Below are 17,778 nucleotides of genomic sequence, written 5' to 3'. Positions count from 1 at the left end.
CACAAGGATGGGTACATTACTACAGGATGGAGACAAGGATAGGCACATTACTACAGAATGGAGACAAGGATGGGCACATTACTACAGAATGGGGACAAGGATAGGCACATTACTACAGAATGGAGACAAGGATGGGCACATTACTACAGAATGGGGACAAGGATAGGCACATTACTATAGAATGGAGACAAGGATGGGCACATTACTACAGAAGGGAGACAAGGATGGGCACAAGGATGGGCACATTACTACAGGATGGAGACAAGGATGGGCCCATTACTACAGGATAGGGACAAGGATGGGCCCATTAATAGAGAATGGAGACAAGGATGGGCACATTACTACAGAATGGGGACATTACTACAGAATGGAGACAAGGATAGGCACATTAATACAGAATGGAGACAAGGATGGGCCCATTACTACAGGATGGGGACATTACTACAGAATGGAGACAAGGATGGGCACATTACTACAGAATGGAGACAAGGATGGGCCCATTACTATAGAATGGAGACAAGGATGGGCACATTACTACAGAAGGGAGACAAGGATGGGCACATTACTACAGAATGGGGACATTACTACAGAATGGAGACAAGGATGGGCACATTACTACAGAATGGAGACAAGGATGGGCCCATTAGTACAGGATGGGGACATTACTACATAATGGAGACAAGGATGGGCACATTACTATAGAATGGAGACAAGGATGGGCACATTACTACAGAATGGAGACAAGGATGGGCACATTACTATAGAATGGAGACAAGGATGGGCACATTACTACAGAATGGAGACAAGGATGGGCACATTACTACAGAATGGAGACAAGGATGGGCACAAGGATGGGCACATTACTACAGGATGGAGACAAGGATGGGCCCATTACTACAGGATGGGGACAAGGATGGGCCCATTAATAGAGAATGGAGACAAGGATGGGCACATTACTACAGAATGGGGACATTACTACAGAATGGAGACAAGGATGGGCACATTACTATAGAATGGGCACATTACTACAGAATGGAGACAAGGATGGGCACATTACTACAGAATGGAGACAAGGATGGGCCCATTACTACAGGATGGGGACATTACTACAGAATGGAGACAAGGATGGGCACATTAATACAGAATGGAGACAAGGATGGGCCCATTACTACAGGATGTGGACATTACTACATAATGGAGACAAGGATGGGCACATTACTATAGAATGAGCACATTACTACAGAATGGAGACAAGGATAGGCACATTAATACAGAATGGAGACAAGGATGGGCACATTACTACAGAATGGGGACATTACTACAGAATGGAGACAAGGATGGGCACATTACTACAGAATGGAGACAAGGATGGGCACATTACTACAGAATGGGGGGAAAATGTGTATATATTTTTATTATATGTATACACACACACACACACTAAAAACAAACAAAAGAAGAAGTGCACATTTGTTGTCACCAAATCCATAACGAGCAAAGCTATAAATCCGTACCCCAACCTGTACAATAAATGCCATTTAAAGAAATAAAAGAGCGAAAAATGTCCTGCAGAGAATGCGGCCCCCCAAATTCAATGTGTTGTCCATATACCCAGCCGAGGTTGAGACCCCTGATTTAATTTCTACTTTTTCGGCTTATTAGTGCGTAATAAACTAATACAGTTAATTAGGATTCCTAAAATTGAGGATCACGTAAAAATAAAAACAACAAGATCCATCCACAGCTGAGCTGGTTGCTGAAAGATTGTTGGAGATTAGTTAATATGAAAAAAAAGGGAGGAGAAAATCCTGCAAAACGCCCGTAGGGGTAAGATCTGACTCCCGAGACCTTACAATAGCGACCTCTCCCATCAGAGCAGCCCCGTCACCCCATTTAATTAGAGCTTAGAGGATAAACATTCCTGTTGCGTCAGTGAGCGATCTCCTCCGTGTGACCCCGACCTCGCACCTCCGCGCCCCATCATCAGGAGCCGACCGCGACTATTCACACCTCAGTCACTGCCCGAATTCCTGATGTTCCAAAGCACAGACGGATCCCGCAACTCCGCGGCCTTTATAAAGAGATGTTCCAGCAAAGAAAAATCTGATTAATAAAGCGCCACAGAGGTGGAAACAGAGAGGGGCTGCCATATCAGCTAGGAGCAAGATATGGTGTGGTGGCCTCCCCCCCCTCCCCAAAACACTCAACAACCGGTTGCTGCCTCTGCAACGTGTAAAGCTTGCACAGCGCTGGCCCCGCAACGTGTAAAGCTTGCACAGCGCTGGCCCCGCAATGTGTAAAGCTTGCACTGCACCGGCTTTGCAATGTGCAAAGCTCGCACCACACCGGGCCCGCAATGTGCAAAGCTCGCACCGCACCGGCTCTGCAATGTGGAAAGCTCGCACCGCGCAAGTTTCGTGCCAGGCAACGTGCAAAACTCAAGTTATGCCATCTCTGCAACATGCAATGCTCATGTCATGCCAGCCCCATAATGTGCAAAGCTCACACCATGCCGACCCCCCACAACATGCCAAGCTCATGTCACGCTGGCCCCGCAAAGTGCAAATCTCGAATCATGCCATCTCTGCAACGTGCAATGTTCATATCACACCAGCCCCGCAATATGCAATGCTCGCACCACACCAACCCCCTCCCCCGCAACGTGCAAAGCTCGCGCCACACCAATCCCCCACAACGTGCAAAGCTCACACCACGCCAACCCCCTCCACAATGTACAATACCCATGCCACGCAATGTGCAAGGCTTGTGCCAGGCAAAGTGCAAAGCTCGCGTCACACCATCTCCGCAAAGTGCAAGTCTCACCCCACGCCGCCGCCCCCCACAACATGCAATGCTCATGTTACATTGGTTGAAAAAAGACCTAAGTCCATCCAGTTCCCCCTTCCTCCACCAATTCTACATTTTGTCCCTAAGTCACTTATAACCGACAATGTTGTGTGTAGTGAGGAAATCATCCAGCCCTGATGTAAAGGCTGTTATAGTATCTGCCATTCCTACCTCTTGTGGTCGGCATTCCACAGTCTGACTGCTCTAACTGTAAAGAACCCTTTCCTATTTAGCTGCCGGAATCGCTTTTCTTCCACTCGCGGTGAGTGCCCCCTGGTCCTTAGTATTGTCTTTTGAAGGAATAAGTCATGCGCCAGTCCTTATTGACCACACATGTATTTATACATATAAATGAGATCTAATCTAAGACGTCTTTTTCCCCCTCTCATCATACGGTCGGCCTCCATTCCTCATCATACGGGCGGCCTCCATTCCGCATCATACGGTCGGCCTCCATTCCTCATCATACGGGCGGCCTCCATTCCGCATCATACGGTCGGCCTCCATTCCGCATCATACGGTCGGCCTCCATTCCTCATCATACGGGCGGCCTCCATTCCTCATCATACGGTCGGCCTCCATTCCTCATCATACGGGCGGCCTCCATTCCTCATCATACGGGCGGCCTCCATTCCTCATCATACGGGCGGCCTCCATTCCTCATCATACGGGCGGCCTCCATTCCTCATCATACGGGCGGCCTCCATTCCTCATCATACGGGCGGCCTCCATTCCTCATCATACGGGCGGCCTCCATTCCTTGTAGTAGTCTAGTTGCCGGCTTTGAACTGACTCTAACTTCTGAATGTCCTTTTTAAAATGTGGAGCCCAAAACTGGATCCCATATTCCAGATGTGGCCTTACAAGTGATTTATAGAGGGGTAACAATACGTTGGGATCCCGGGATCTAATCTCTCTTTTTATACACCCTAAAATCTTGTTTGCTTTAGCAGCTGCTGCCTGACATTGAGTGCTGCTGCTCAGCTTATTTGTAATGAGAATACCCAAGTCCTTCTCCTGTTCTGTAGTCCCGAGTTTACTTCCATTTAATGTATACGCAGCTATAGGATTGTCACGCCGGCCCCACAAAAGTGCAAAGCTCATGTTACGCCAGCTCTGCGAAGTTCAAGGCGCGAGCCAGGCAAGGTGCAAAGTTACTGTATGAGGCTTTTCTTAGGATTTCAGCAGATGAGGCTGATCTGCCTTCCCTCCTCCATCTCTGGGGCATCGCCGCCGGTACCCTGTAATCTCCATCATGCTGTACAATGTCTTGCAGGGCTCGGTTACAATACAAGTGGTCTCGTGGGAGCACAAAGTTTGCTTTTAAGCTTTTAGCGAGTCATCGGACACAGCGCGGAGTTCCTGGCAGTGCATTACTGTCGAGTGTAAACACTTCTGGATGCAGAGAACAGACGGGGCCAGATAACAGCGGATACAGAGACATCCAGCCTGAAAACTGCGGGATCTGTAACTGGTTTACATCAATAGAGTCTTAACATAGTAACTGAACAGAAGAAGAAAAGAGGGGGAGGAGGGAGATGCTGCTGCAGTCTGTCTCTGCTGCATGCTGTGAGAGGGGAGGAGGGAGATGCTGCTGCAGTCTGTCTCTGCTGCATGCTGTGAGAGGGGAGGAGGGAGATGCTGCTGCAGTCTGTCTCTGCTGCATGCTGTCAGAAGGGAGGAGGGAGATGCTGCTGCAGTCTGTCTCTGCTGCATGCTATGAGAGGGGAGGAGGGAGATGCTGCTGCAGTCTGTCTCTGCTACATGCTGTGAGAGGGGAGGAGGGAGCTGCTGCTGCAGTCTGTCTCTGCTGCATGCTGTGAGAGGGGACGAGGGAGATGCTGCTGCAGTCTGTCTCTGCTACATGCTGTGAGAAGGGAGGAGGGAGATGCTGCTGCAGTCTGTCTCTGCTGCATGCTATGAGAGGGGAGGAGGGAGATGCTGCTGCAGTCTGTCTCTGCTGCATGCTGTGAGAGTGGAGGAGGGAGATGCTGCTGCAGTCTGTCTCTGCTGCTTGCTGTGAGAGGGGAGGAGGGAGCTGCTGCTGCAGTCTGTCTTTGCTGCATGCTGTGAGAGGGGAGGAGAAACAGCAGATTTGTCCATGTCACAAAATAAAGCACAGTTTGGGAGGGAGGGGAAAAAAAAAAAATAAAAAAAAAAAAATCAGACTGGTTGCTAGGATTAGACTGCTAAACAACTAGTCTTCCATGGGCGGTCAGGCTGCCGTTCCCTGCCAGTCCATGTGTCTCTGATGCTGTCAGGCTGAGGAGAGGCAGTAAGAGGCTTGTCCGGGCTCCAACTAGAATGTTACCTGCCTCATGGTAAATACAGATGTAGCAGAGCTGAGACTGATCTGCAGCACAACGTGTCCCCTCTGACTTTACATGGGACTGCAGAAAACCCCAGCATTTCTGTAACAGTTACCACAATATAAGAAAAGGAAAAAGTTCAAGGACAAAGTCATCTCTGCTGCGTCTGTAGATTATTAACGATGCTCGAGCTTATCAAGTACTGACCTGTTCAGAAAGGCATTTCCAAAGGCATTCAGTTTTCGGAAAGGCTTTTTTGGGTCCACCACTAGGGCATTGCCGGGGATAACACCTTCAACGTCCCCCTGCATCACCGCAATGAAGGAGTCGGTGGTGGGCTCCGGCCCGATCCTCATCCCAGGGAAGTCCTGCTCCAGAAGATACCTGCGGAGGAGAAATGGCGGATGTCAGAGAGCGGCTCCTGCAGGGGACAATGATACCGTCAGCCCCCTGGATAAGCCGAGTATGCCCCCAATAAGGGTCATCAGAAGATCCTGGTCAAAGCCTAAAATGCGGAGTCTACACTCAATACTGATACTATGTAACCAACCCACAGCTACGAGACCCCAAAACCACCTCCACTGCCGCACCGCTCGGCTCCTGGACGTTTTTGCTCAGCACAGCTTCTTAATTTTACCAAAAAAGATTATTGCCAGCCGCCACCATATGCAAATGACCTGTTAGTAGTCAAGGAGGTGGAGACAAGTCAATCTGCTCCATAATACTGCCCAATCTGACCTAACAGGGCTCAGGGGGGGGAGAAGGTGATGACCCACGTCAGTTGAGATGTCAATCAGACGGGATTAGGGCGTGGCCAGCTGAACGGGTCTTCCAAGCATCTCCATCTTCTTGACCGTAACCGGTTGATTTACATAAAAGTTTTCAAGGGCTTAAATATTATGGACCCATCCTTATGATAGGTCAATAATTACAGATCCTGGGGGCTGACACCAGATACCCCCCACAGATCAGCTTTACCAGGTTTGACAGTAGCCGGATGGACATGGATCCATACAACATGTAGAGACTGTGCTCATTCCTGCATTTTGCTCCTTTTTAAGTAAACGTGAGCTGCAGTACTGAGAGCGGCCACTACACGGTGTATGCAGCTGACTGCAGTACGGAGAACGGCCACTACACGGTGTATGGAGCTGACTGCAGTACTGAGAGCGGCCACTACACGGTGTATGCAGCTGACTGCAGTACTGAGAACGGCCACTACACGGTGTATGGAGCTGACTGCAGTACTGAGAGCGGCCACTACACGGTGTATGGAGCTGAGCTGCAGTACTGAGAACGGCCACTACACGGTGTATGGAGCTGAGCTGCAGTACTGAGAACGACCACTACACGGTGTATGGAGCTGACTGCAGTACTGAGAGCGGCCACTACACGGTGTATACACGTGACGAGTGAGATCTCACACAATGCCGCATTCACCGCGCCTCTACCGTGTGAATAATATATATGTAATACTCCCTCGTACACCGCCAGGTAAACTCAGGGCCATGAATAGCGCCCATTCACCCGCAGAACCTTACACATCTCAGATGCCCAAAATTTAAAAGGACAGTGCACTTTTATTCTTCCTGTGTAGAATACAATCTATTGTTCTCTGTTATCAGCCAGAGGAAGTTCTACAAGGAGATAAGTGACAAATACTGCAAAAAAATAAAAAAAATAAAAAAAAAGCAGCATTTACACTCTGTGGGAACACGGCCTTAGGGGATTGTGTCAGATTTCAATAAACAGAAACCTCTGCACAGTGACAAAGGGACTTTGCCCTCGTTCAGGAAAACAGTGAGATCCAGGAACAAAGAGCAATCTGATCTTATAGGTATCTAGGACATATCAAAAGCCAATTTCTACCTTAACCCCCTTTACAAAGTCGCCATCCTCTTCTCTGCTTAATTTTAAACTCCCCATCACATGTGCGCACAAAACCCCCCGCAATTGAGGCGCATTCCGTTTTGACAATCCGTGTGACCATCTGTTTGTGTCATCCATTTGACGTGTGCTGGAATAAAAGAAAAAAAACAAAACTGCACACACCACTCGCGTGGGGAGGTCCCTCTCCTATTTTTGATAACCAGAAAAGGTAAAGCAGACAGCTGGGGCTGGTATTCTAGTAGTTATTTGGCCCTTACCAGCCTAAAAATAGCAGCCCGCAGCTGCCCCAGAAGTGGAGAATCACATTAGATGCAGGAAATTCTGGCTCTTCGCAAAGCCCCGGTGCGGTGGCAATCGTGGTAATGATTCTTGGGGTTGATGTCAGGTGTTTAGAGTCTATTAAGAGTAGTTAGGGCACCGGGCAGTTTCGGTGTGGGCTCCCCCAGCCCTGATGCATGATGTGACATGATCCCTTTTAATGTGATAAGTCCTGTGATTAACTGGAAAGCAATAGAGACAAGGGGCCGCACATTTTTTTCATTTATGTAAAGTGCTAATAGAACAGTGGTGGCCAATTAATTTTCCAGAGGGGCCACATGAGAGACCGTGATTGTTGTGGAGGCCAAACCAATATTCTGAAATTAATATTAACGTATTCATTATACAATAATTGTTGTTTTTTTTATGTTTTATCACTTAATATTAAAAACAGAATTAAGTATGCTGACACTTCCTATATACACAGTACGAGCATTCACACAGCACCCTATATATATAGTATGAGACTTGACACAACCTCTCTATGTACAGCAAGAGCCCCCACCCAGCCCCCTATATACAGCATGAGCCCCCACCCAGCCCCCTATATACAGCAAGAGCCCCCACCCAGCCCCCTATATACAGCATGAGCCCCCACCCAGCCCCCTATATACAGCATGAGCCCCCACCCAGCCCCCTATATACAGCATGAGCCCCCACCCAGCCCCCTATATACAGCATGAGCCCCCACCCAGCCCCCTATATACAGCATGAGCCCCCACCCAGCCCCCTATATACAGCATGAGCCCCCACCCAGCCCCCTATATACAGCATGAGCCCCCACCCAGCCCCCTATATACAGCATGAGCCCCCACCCAGCCCCCTATATACAGCATGAGCCCCCACCCAGCCCCCTAAATACAGCATGAGCCCCCACCCAGCCCCCTAAATACAGCATGAGCCCCCACCCAGCCCCCTTTATACAGCATGAGCCCCCTCAGCCCCCTATATACAGCATGAGCCCCCACCCAGCCCCCTATATACAGCATGAGCCCCCACCCAGCCCCCTATATACAGCATGAGCCCCCACCCAGCCCCCTATATACAGTATGAGCCCCCACACGGCCCCCTATATACAGCACGAGCCCCCACCCGGCCCCCTATATACAGCATGAGCCCCCACTCAGCCCCCTAAATACAGCATGAGCCCCCACACAGCCCCCTATATACAGCATGAGCCCCCACACAGCCCCCTATATACAGCATGAGCCCCCACACAGCCCCCTATATACAGCATAAGCCCCCACGCAGCCCGCTATATACAGTATGAGCCCCTAGATAGCCTCTCTTTATACAGTATGAGCCCTCAAACAGTCACACACACTTTTAGCAGGGGTGAGATTAAGCCGGTTTGGGGGGGGATTGTTAAAATTGCAGCCTGTTCCCAGGACTGGCAAGAAGCAGCTTCCCAGCCCGGTTCTGGGGGCCTGTTGGAGGACATTATTACAGGGAGAGGCCAGGATGGGTGACATAATTACTATACGAGGGCTAGAATGAGGGACATAGATTATTGCTCTGTGATGGCAAGTGGGGGACATAATTACTATTGGGGCCAATAAGGGGACACGATTACAGATTTAATTTTCCATGGGGAGGAATAAAAGTGAGGTCCTGTTACTCCTAAGGGCGACTCTGTTTTGGGATTTTTTCTTCATCTGGTGCAGCGTGGAAGCCGGGAATAACTGGGAATGTGATCTGGTGATCAGCTGCTATAGATGACTGTTATTTTCTGCAGAGTCGAGCCCTGACAGGAAGAAGTGATGATAGCGGTCAGCACCGGATGACGAGGAAAAGCGAAGATGAATGACTTCAACTACAGACGTCACGGCATTACCTGCACACTATATGGTATATATAGCGCTTCTGTGTATAATGTCACCAGTGATCCCTGTACCCTATACACCGAACCCCTGTGTATAATGTCACCAGTGATCCCTGTACCCTATACACCGAACCCCTGTGTATAATGTCACCAGTGATCCCTGTACCCTATACACCGAACCCCTGTGTATAATGTCACTACTGATGTTATTAGTAGCTTTTATTAAAGTATGAGCCCTCACAGTCTCCTATACACAGTATGAGCCCTCACAGCCTCCTATACACAGTTTGAGCCCTCACAGTCTCCTATACACAGTATGAGCCCTCGCAGTCTCCTATACACAGTATGAGCCCTCGCAGTCTCCTATACACAGTATGAGCCCTCGCAGCCTCCTATACACAGTATGAGCCCTCACAGCCTCCTATACACAGTATGAGCCCTCACAGCCTCCTATACACAGTATGAGCCCTCACAGTCTCCTATACACAGTATGAGCCCTCACAGTCTCCTATACACAGTATGAGCCCTCACAGTCTCCTATACACAGTATGAGCCCTCACAGCCTCCTATACACAGTATGAGCCCTCACAGTCTCCTATACACAGTATCAGCCCTCACAGTCTCCTATACACAGTATGAGCCCTCACAGTCTCCTATACACAGTATGAGCCCTCACAGTCTCCTATACACAGTATGAGCCCTCACAGTCTCCTATACACAGTGTGAGCCCTCACAGCCTCCTATACACAGTGTGAGCCCTCACAGTCTCCTATACACAGTATGAGCCCTCACAGTCTCCTATACACAGTATCAGCCCTCACAGTCTCCTATACACAGTATGAGCCCTCACAGCCTCCTATACACAGTGTGAGCCCTCACAGTCTCCTATACACAGTGTGAGCCCTCACAGTCTCCTATACACAGTGTGAGCCCTCACAGTCTCCTATACACAGTGTGAGCCCTCACAGTCTCCTATACACAGTGTGAGCCCTCACAGTCTCCTATACACAGTGTGAGCTCTCACAGTCTCCTATACACAGTATGAGCCCTCACAGTCTCCTATACACAGTATGAGCCCTCACAGTCTCCTATACACAGTGTGAGCCCTCACAGTCTCCTATACACAGTGTGAGCTCTCACAGTCTCCTATACACAGTGTGAGCCCTCACAGCCTCCTATACACAGTATGAGCCCTCACAGTCTCCTATACACAGTGTGAGCCCTCACAGTCTCCTATACACAGTGTGAGCTCTCACAGTCTCCTATACACAGTATGAGCCCTCACAGTCTCCTATACACAGTATGAGCCCTCACAGCCTCCTATACACAGTACGAGCCCTCACAGCCTCCTATACACAGTGTGAGCCCTCACAGCCTCCTATACACAGTGTGAGCCCTCACAGTCTCCTATACACAGTATGAGCCCTCACAGTCTCCTATACACAGTATGAGCCCTCACAGTCTCCTATACACAGTGTGAGCCCTCACAGTCTCCTATACACAGTATGAGCCCTCACAGTCTCCTATACACAGTACGAGCCCTCACAGACTCCTATACACAGTACGAGCCCTCACAGCCTCCTATACACAGTGTGAGCCCTCACAGTCTCCTATACACAGTATGAGCCCTCACAGTCTCCTATACACAGTGTGAGCCCTCACAGTCTCCTATACACAGTATGAGCCCTCACAGTCTCCTATACACAGTACGAGCCCTCACAGTCTCCTATACACAGTACGAGCCCTCACAGCCTCCTATACACAGTGTGAGCCCTCACAGTCTCCTATACACAGTATGAGCCCTCACAGTCTCCTATACACAGTATGAGCCCTCACAGTCTCCTATACACAGTATGAGCCCTCACAGTCTCCTATACACAGTATGAGCCCTCACAGTCTCCTATACACAGTATGAGCGCTCACAGTCTCCTATACACAGTGTGAGCCCTCACAGCCTCCTATACACAGTATGAGCCCTCACAGTCTCCTATATACAGTATGAGCCCTCACAGTCTCCTATACACAGTATGAGCCCTCACAGTCTCCTATACACAGTATGAGCGCTCACAGTCTCCTATACACAGTGTGAGCCCTCACAGTCTCCTATACACAGTATGAGCCCTCACAGTCTCCTATACACAGTATGAGCCCTCACAGTCTCCTATACACAGTGTGAGCCCTCACAGTCTCCTATACACAGTGTGAGCCCTCACAGTCTCCTATACACAGTGTGAGCCCTCACAGTCTCCTATACACAGTGTGAGCCCTCACAGTCTCCTATACACAGTGTGAGCCCTCACAGTCTCCTATACACAGTGTGAGCCCTCACAGTCTCCTATACACAGTATGAGCCCTCACAGCCTCCTATACACAGTATGAGCCCTCACAGTCTCCTATACACAGTATGAGCCCTCACAGCCTCCTATACACAGTATGAGCCCTCACAGCCTCCTATACACAGTATCAGCCCTCACAGTCTCCTATACACAGTATGAGCCCTCAGTCTCCTATACACAATGTGAGCCCTCACAGTCTCCTATACACAGTATGAGCCCTCATAGTCTCCTATACACAGTATGAGCCCTCACAGTCTCCTATACACAGTATGAGCCCTCACAGTCTCCTATACACAGTATGAGCCCTCACAGTCTCCTATACACAGTATGAGCCCTCACAGTCTCCTATACACAGTATGAGCCCTCACAGTCTCCTATACACAGTATGAGCCCTCACAGTCTCCTATACACAGTATGAGCCCTCACAGTCTCCTATACACAGTATGAGCCCTCACAGTCTCCTATACACAGTATGAGCCCTCAGTGTCTCCTATACACAGTATGATCTGGGAGTGCCTCTAAGCAAAGTCTATCCAGTGTCAGAAAGAGGCTCCATAGACTTTGTTTGTTGGCATCATAGGACATGAGGGGGATTTTTATTTATTTATTTTTTAATAAAGTGGTGATCGAGGGCAAGTGTCTTGTTTTAGATTACTGTTTTTTTCAGGTTTCCATTTGTGGACCACAATGTATTTCGTCAATCGCCGTGTTTTTTTCCCCTTTGTAATAAAAAGGGGGACGAGGGAAAGTTTCGGAGAGTGTTTAATTTTTGGTGGGTATGTTTTTGTTTTTTTTTTTGTTATTACTGTGCTACTAGACACCCCTCCATTACTAGTACGAAGGCTTGATGCCAGCCATGTTGTTTTGGACAATTTACAGCTGACATCACCCTCAAAAAACGATTGCCACCGCACCAGCGCAACCGGGAACAGCAGGGTACAATGCCAGAATTGGATCATCATCTAATGGGGAGGTTGTGGGCTGCTATTTTGAGGCTGAGAAGGGACCAATAACTATGGGCCTTCCTAGCCTGATAATACCAGCCCCCAGCTGTCTGCTTTATCTTGGATGGTTATAAAAAAAAAAAAAAAAAAATAAAAAAAGATAGGGAGGACCCCATATCTATTTTTTTTTTTAATTAATTATTTATTTGGTCAATAAATCTAGCTCTGTCTCTCTATCATCCTTGAACATCTTTTTAAAAAATCAATAATTATTTGAATGCATTAATTCTGGTCCATGTCACACAGATGTCATCCGTGTGCTGTGCACGTCTTTTACGGACCCATTGACATGTACAGGTCCGTGTAATCCATGCTGCGAGGGGGGGAAGTAGTTATGACCCGATGTGTATCACATGGATACAGTCTCGACGTTCCTCACTTGCTCCCAAAAACCTCACCTTTGCCTCTGCGTCTCGCCCTTACGCTTCCCATACAGTTATCCTGCGCCTCTCATCAATCATTTAAAGAGCCAAGATGTTCTCTGATGCTCAGGACCCCATTAACCCACATGTATAATTTACTTGAGCCCTCCATAATGGCGGCAGGATCCGCCTGAAAGGGGGTGGGGGGGGGAGTAATGCTATAATCAGCAGTTTATAATTGTTCAGCAGTGAGATCAATCACATTATGTAGTGATCAGTAGGGCTGATAACAGAAAGCAGTAGATGAAAATCCTCTGTGTAGCAAATGAAAGACAAAAACCAAAAACCCTACAATAGATATTTGGGGCAACGACCTTTCACTGGCTTCTTACAGAACGAGGCTCCGGATGCATAAAATAATATTAGACCTAAATATGGGGCGAGTTAATTAAATTAAGATGATGGAGCGAGAAAGTAATTATATCCCGTCCTGCCGCGGGTCTAGACTTTCCTGTGGAGACAATTATTACAGGGTAAAAATAGAAATATTGGCTACGGATGGGAGTTTACGCTACTTTAAAGATAATTTGCTAAAGTTTCCCTTTTCTGGGAAAGTAGAGTGAGAAGCAATGTGGCCGACAGCGCTGCTCCGATGGGGGCTGTCAGTTAAATGAATGGAAAATCAGTGGTCTGGGAAAGTTGGATGGCAATCACCACAGGTCTCAAATGCAGCAGAAAACACGGTCTAATATAGAAAGTCTACCTGTCCTTTGGAGGGGGGGGTCTTCAGTTTTGTGTAAACATGAGACATAACACCTTTTCCTGCCCATTTTATTCATATCCTGCATTTTTACCCCCTTTGCAGATTCCATCACTAATTTGTAGTTGTCTCTGAGCTGGTGAGTTGAAAATATCTGCTTCCATACTCAACACACACACACACACAGACACACAGACACACACACAGACACACACAGACACACACAGACACACACAGACACACACAGACACACACACACACACACACAGACAGACACACAGACACACACACAGACAGACACACACACAGACAGAGACAGACACAGACACACACAGACACACACACACACACACAGACACACAGACACAGACACACACACAGACACACACACACACACATACAGACAGACACACACACACACACACACACACATACAGACACACACACACACAGACACACACACAGACAGACACACAGACAGACACACAGACAGACACACAGACAGACACACAGACAGACACACAGACAGACAGACAGACACAGACAGACACAGACAGACACAGACAGACACACAGACAGACAGACAGACAGACAGACACACATGGGATTTCTGTTCTCCTGTCTCCATGTAGCTCATGGAGGACATTATACAGCAGTAATGAGCAGTGCAGATGTGAATCCAGCATCGGGGTAAGATAAACGCTTACTAAAAAGCAGGAAAGGTGGGGACACTATATAGCAGTAATGAACAGTGCAGCTGTGAATCCAGCACTGAGGCTAGATAAACACTTACTAAAAAGTAGCAAAACTAGGCACAATATACAGCACTACCGAGCAGTGAAACCAGCGCTGATGCAAGATATACGCTTACTAAAAAGTATCAAAACTGAGAACATTATACAGCAGTACTGAGCAGTGAAGCTGTGAATTCAGCTCTAGGGTGAAATACAACACTTACTAGAAAGCAGAAGCAGGGATATTGTGCAGAAGTACTAGACTATGTGCGTTTTTGCACTTTTTCGGGTGCGTTTTTGGGCTCAAAACTGCATGACTTTGCGTTTTCATTTTTGCTGTCCGCACACAACTTTTTTTTTTTAGCTGCGTTTTTGAGCTGAAAAAAAAAAAAATGGTCATGTCAATTCTTTTCTGCGTTTTATTGTGTTTTCCACCCATGGAATGCATTGGAAAAACGCAGCAAAAAGCAGAGATCAAAAACGCAGCAACACGCAACCAAAAACGCATGCGTTTTTCTGATGCGTTTTTGCCGCGGGTGAGTATTTAGTGGCCGAAAACGCTGCATCTTTGTGGTCACAAAAAATGGCAACATGTGGACATAGCCCTAAGCAGTGAAGCTGTGAGTCCAACTCTAGGCCAAGATGAAACACTAAAGGAGCGTGCCCTTGATCAGTGTTTGCAGCGTTTTGGATGTAACATGCTTCAGCTGCATCCAAAACGCTGCATTGTACAGTACAAGCATAGAAGATGGATTTCTAGAAATCCCGTGCGCACTGTGCTTGTTTTTTTTCCGCAGCAAACACTGAGCTGCGGTGCGTGTTTCCAGACCACAGCATGTCAATTGTTTGCTGCGGATTCGCATGCATCCTCTGTAGGGAGAACACAAGCGCCCCGAACCCTGATTGTGGGTACGAGCAGCTGCGGTCTCTTGCGGAGGAGGTTCATGGCCCGCAGGTCCAGGACCCGCTGCATCCGGGATACAATGACTCCTAATCGTGGGCACATACCCTAACTAGGAAGTGGCATTATATATTACATTATACAATAGTACTAAGCAGTGCAGCTGTGAATCCAGCCCTGGCATGAAATATAACCTCATTTGTGAATCTGTCTCCTCCCCACAGCCGACAATAGGCAGCTGCGATCTGATCTCTCAGTGACCGGGCTGCTCATCTTCATTGGCTACATTCGGTCTTGGTCCATTTTTTTTTCTCTGGAGTGAATGAGGAGTTCAGGAAAAGAAATGGCTCAAAAGTGGAGAAAGTGGATTTCTCCAATAGGAAGTTTCTGATATTTATTTATACAAGTGATCTATGTCAAGTTACCATTTAGCCATTTGTGGGACATTAGTAGTTTGACCCCTGATAAACCCAATTGGGGGCGTATTTTTTATTTTTACGTTCTCATCAAGCTCCACTTTGATGGGCAGTCCTATGTAAAATGTGCCAACGCTGAGTATACTGTACAGGCTGAGAGGACAGCCTCTAGGAGGCCGCGGCTGTCACCTGGAGGCATAAGAGATGATCTGGGAATTTCTACCCACTGACCTCCTTGCTCTGCACCAGAGACCCAAAAATCGAAAAAAAAACCTTTAATATCCCTGGATCATTTTCTGCAAGACCCCCTTATGGCCACACGTACACAATGGACACCCTATAGGATGGATGGTGCATACCTAGGACCATCAGAGTTAGAGCCCCCCTATAAATCCTTTGGTCCTCAATGTGCAGAACGTACCGGATGAAGGTGGTCTGTGCATACCTAGGACCACCAGAAATAGAGCCCCCCTATAAATCCTATGGTCCCAACTGTGCAGAATGTACCAACTGAAGGTGGTCTGTGCATACCTAGGACCACCAGAAATAGAGCCCCCCTATAAATCCTGTGGTCCCCACTGTGCACAATATACTGGATGAAGCTGGTCACTGCATACCTAGGACCACCAGCATTAGAGCCCCCCCTATAAATCCTGTGGTCCCCACTGTGCAGAACATACTGGATGAAGGTGGTCTGTGCATACCTAGGACCACCAGAGATAGAGCCCCCCTATAAATCCTATGGTCCCCACTGAGCAGAACATACCGGATGAAGATGGTCTGTGCTTACCTAGGACCACCAGACTCAGAGCCCCCCTATAAATCCTATGGTCCCCACTGTGCAGAACATACCGGATGAAGATGGTCTGTGCTTACCTAGGACCACCAGACTCAGAGCCCCCCTATAAATCCTATGGTCCCCACTGTGCAGAACGTACTGGATGAAGGTGGTCTGTGCATATCTAGGACCATCATAGATAGAGCCCCCCTATAAATCCTGTGGTCCCCACTGTGCAGAACATACCGGATGAAGGTGGTCTGTGCTTACCTAGGACCACCAGACTCAGAGCCCCCCTATAAATCCTATGGTCCCCACTGTGCAGAACGTACCGGATGAAGGTGGTCTTCCCAGTGGAGTACTGTCCCACCAGCAGGATCATCGGCTTGTTATCAAAATCCGCATCTTCCAGGGCCGGGGAATGAAACTCGTGGAATTTGTAGTACTCTTCCAGGGGCAGCAGCTTGGTCTTGTACAGTTTCTTCAGCCCATCACTGACCGTCTGGAAAACTTCAGGGTCCTTTTTCCTCCGGTCATCGGTCCCCAGCCAGCTGAACATCTCTGGAGCAAGAGGATCGGAAATGGGGACAATTTAGGGAATTGGCAAGGGAAATATTAGGGGGAAAAATAAAATAAAATATTGCAGGATTTATTGGAAGTATTTGCACCAATGTATCCAGGGATGCAATAAAAAAAAAACAGTACAGGAGGCAGAGTGATTGTGCAGCGATCTCCTCTGCAATAGTGTATCTACTCTGTCAATGCAAATGATACAATCTGTGATCATAGGCAAAAATAAAAGCCCCTTTCAATGCAATCTGCAGGATTCTGCTCTCCAGTGCTGAATGACACGGGACTGGACCCACAGATGCACAGCAGCCTTTCCCTGCTGGATTTAAATGCCAGCAGCCCAGGAAACTGGTGTACACCGGAAGTGCCCATCTCCGGGCAAGGCTTCCAATGTTACAGCTATGGGTGAAGCCGGAGTGGGCGGGGCCATGCTGGTGGGTGCGGCTCCTCTGCTCCTGAGCAATGCAGGGATAACCGGCCTGTGCTCTGCTGCCATCTAGTGGTGCGAAGCGGTAAGACAGGTCACCTTTCATTCTCTAAATTTAGCTCAGCGCTATAAATACGCGATGATTTCATCACCGATTCTCTCAATTATCACTTTACAGCGCCCGTAAGAACTATTAACGATGTAGTCATCACAAAGCCGTGTAATTACGGCTTTCTTATTAACCATTAGGAGGCTGGCAGGGTTAGTCTGCGTGTAACGTGCAATTATAGCATCGCATTTTATA

The 17,778-nt window shown here is 48.1% G+C and overlaps 1 protein-coding gene across 2 annotated transcripts in view; it reads right to left on the bottom strand.

Annotated features, from left to right (window-relative positions):
* EHD3 (EH domain containing 3) overlaps positions 1–17,410 on the bottom strand; it is a 67,276-nt gene extending 49,866 nt beyond the window's left edge. For both annotated transcript variants that reach the window (XM_075339054.1, XM_075339055.1), the window contains exons 1-2: positions 16,810–17,410; positions 5,364–5,540 (exon numbers count right to left, since the gene is read on the bottom strand). In XM_075339054.1, coding sequence (XP_075195169.1) covers positions 5,364–5,540; positions 16,810–17,036 — 404 coding nt within the window. In that variant the 5' untranslated portion in view covers positions 17,037–17,410. The remainder of the gene's footprint in view (positions 1–5,363; positions 5,541–16,809) is intronic.
* Between the last annotated feature and the right edge of the window lie 368 nt (positions 17,411–17,778).

Source organism: Anomaloglossus baeobatrachus, chromosome 3 (assembly GCF_048569485.1).
Source record: "Anomaloglossus baeobatrachus isolate aAnoBae1 chromosome 3, aAnoBae1.hap1, whole genome shotgun sequence".
NCBI classification, from domain to species: domain Eukaryota; kingdom Metazoa; phylum Chordata; class Amphibia; order Anura; family Aromobatidae; genus Anomaloglossus; species Anomaloglossus baeobatrachus.
Note: the sequence above shows the minus strand (reverse complement) of the source record. Positions and strands in the feature narration are given on the sequence as shown.